Below are 2,250 nucleotides of genomic sequence, written 5' to 3'. Positions count from 1 at the left end.
GGGCGTGTGTTGTGTGTGTTGTGTGTTGTGTGTGTGTTGTGGGTGAGTGTCTTTGGCATGTCTCCTGCAGTGCATGGCGCGGCCCCCCGGGGGATGCGTGCGCGCGTACCATGACAAAGCGCCGGCGCTGGGCATACACATCGGCCAGGGTGTGCGAGATGGACCGGAGCAGATGCGGCTCATCCGGCTCGTCGAGGGCATTCTGCGCCCGGTGGGTGAAGAGCAGCGCCAGGCGCGACACGCGCAGGGCCAGCTTCAGGAGCAGGCAGATCTCCTCCGTCAGGGAGGACAGCATGCGAACGAGCTGTCGGAAGGGGAGGAGGAAGCAGAGGGAGGGTCAGGGAGGGAATGAGAGGGAGAGAGAGAGAGGAGGAGGAGGAGGGGGAGGAGGAGGAGGAGAGGGCGCACCGCACTCTGGGCCGGGGCCGGGGTGTGGTCATCCTCGTCGGAGCGCGGGGCCTCAGCCAGGGCGGCCGTCTGGGCGGCCACAAAGGCCCGGAGCAGGTCGAAGGCCGGCGCGTCGGCCGCCTCGTCCGGCAGGGCCTCGGCGAAGGTCTCCCGCAGGGAGTGCAGCGACCGCTCGACGCACAGGCGCTGGTGGGCGATCTCCGTGCACCAGGCGGCCAGCAGCCCGGCCAGGCCGTCCAGGTCCACGAGGCGCTCGGCGCCGGGGACATCGGCCGAGCCGGGATGCGGCAGGGCCGCGCGCGATTGGTGGATAAAGAACCACAGATGCGAGGCCAACTCGGCCACCGAGGGCGGCTGCACCAGGCGGGCGGGCGGCTCGGCAGCGCCATCGGCATCGGCATCGGCAGCAGCAGCAGCAGCAGCAGCAGCAGCGGCATCGGCCTCGGCCGAGTCGCTGTCAGCGGGGCCGGGCGAGTCGGCCGGCTGGACGACATCGGCCAGGAAGGTCTGGAAGCGGGCGAGCCCGGCGGCATCCAGCGGATCGACCCCCGGCGGGGGGACGGCCGCGGCACCGGCATCCAGGGCTGCCTGGACGATGGCGGCCCAGGGCGCGGTGGGGTCGGCCGCCGGGGCATCGGCCAGGTCGCCGGCCGCGTCGCCGACCGGGAGGCCGCCCATCCCGGGCACGGCCACGAAGCCCGACGACTGGACCAGATACCCGACCGAGAAGAGGAGGTCCGCATCGAGGGCCGGCTGGGTGACGGCCTGGGCATCCTGCTCCAGGAGCGCATCGGCCGGGCTGGCCGACCGGATGTGCAGGCCGAAGTTGCCCAGCCAGTGGGAGAACTCGCGCAGGGCGGCCGCGGCCGGCCCGGCGTCGGTGGCGCTCGGGGCCTCGTCATCGGGCGGGGTGGCGGTGGCGGTGGCGGCCAGCGACCGGGCCCACCCATCGAGGGCGTCCATGAGGGCGGGGTGCGGCTGGGCCAGCAGGGCCACGAGCGAGGTGAAGTCGGCGCCGGTCACCTCGGCCGGGAGCCACTCGGCCGTGCCGGCCAGGGCGGCCTCGGCCGAGCCGGCCTCCAGACCGGACATCGAGGACTGCGAGAGGGACCGGCGGAGGCTGGAGAGCCCGCGCGAGGAGGGGGACGGCGCGTCCAGCGAAAAGGCCTGGCTGTCGAGGCTGGCCGAGGAGGAGGCGCTCTCGAAGCTGGAAACACTGAGTCGACGGTCGGCGGCCGAGCCGCTGGCCAGATCGGCCGAGCTGCCGCGGCGGTGGTGCGCCGCCTCCAACTCGCTGAGGGGCGGCAGCGAGGCAGATCCCGGGGCCGCGGTGGCCGTCGGCGGCGGCAGGGGGGGCAGGTTGCTGGAGGCTGTCTGACGCTGGAGCCGGGCCAGCTTCAGTTCGAGGACTTTGACGCGGTGGGCCGCCTCCTCGAGATCCTGCCGGGCGGGCGGGCGGGCGGGGGGGACAGGGAGGCAAGGGGAGAGAGGGAGAGGGAGAGAGCATGGTGAGTGCTGGGCCAGGCGACAGGGGGCGACGGGGCGGGGGGAGAGCGCGATCACACCTTCTTGGTGGCCTTGCGCGAGCGGCTCAGCACGGCGAGGCTCTCCCGGGCCTCGGCCAGGTACTCATTGAGGCCCTCGACGGTGCGCTCCTTCGGCCGCATGAGCACATGGTCCGGTGCTTGGAGGGCCGAGGGGATGGACCCGCCCGGGGGGGCTGGGGACCCGGGCGAGGGGGAAGTCGGCTTCGGTACGGCCGCGACCGTGGACTTCCGCCGGGACATCAGCCTGTAGCTCATGCTGCGGCGGGGGTCAGAGCGCGCGCGCGGGGGGGGGGGG

General features: G+C 73.5%; 1 protein-coding gene across 1 annotated transcript in view; it reads right to left on the bottom strand.

Moving 5' to 3' along the window:
• Nucleotides 1-2,249, bottom strand: part of H696_01332 (hypothetical protein) — a gene marked incomplete at its 3' end in the record, with an annotated part of 10,764 nt that extends 8,515 nt beyond the window's left edge. The window contains exons 1-3 of the mRNA XM_009495225.1: nucleotides 1,974-2,249; nucleotides 409-1,848; nucleotides 110-304 (exon numbers count right to left, since the gene is read on the bottom strand). Of these exons, the coding sequence (XP_009493500.1) occupies nucleotides 110-304; nucleotides 409-1,848; nucleotides 1,974-2,210 (1,872 nt within the window). The 5' untranslated portion in view covers nucleotides 2,211-2,249. The remainder of the gene's footprint in view (nucleotides 1-109; nucleotides 305-408; nucleotides 1,849-1,973) is intronic.
• Between the last annotated feature and the right edge of the window lies 1 nt (nucleotide 2,250).

Source organism: Fonticula alba (genome assembly GCF_000388065.1).
Source record: "Fonticula alba strain ATCC 38817 unplaced genomic scaffold supercont2.2, whole genome shotgun sequence".
In the NCBI taxonomy this organism is placed as follows: Eukaryota; order Rotosphaerida; family Fonticulaceae; genus Fonticula; species Fonticula alba.
The sequence above is the reverse complement of the archived record's forward strand: the minus strand, read 5'-3'. Positions and strand labels throughout refer to the sequence as shown.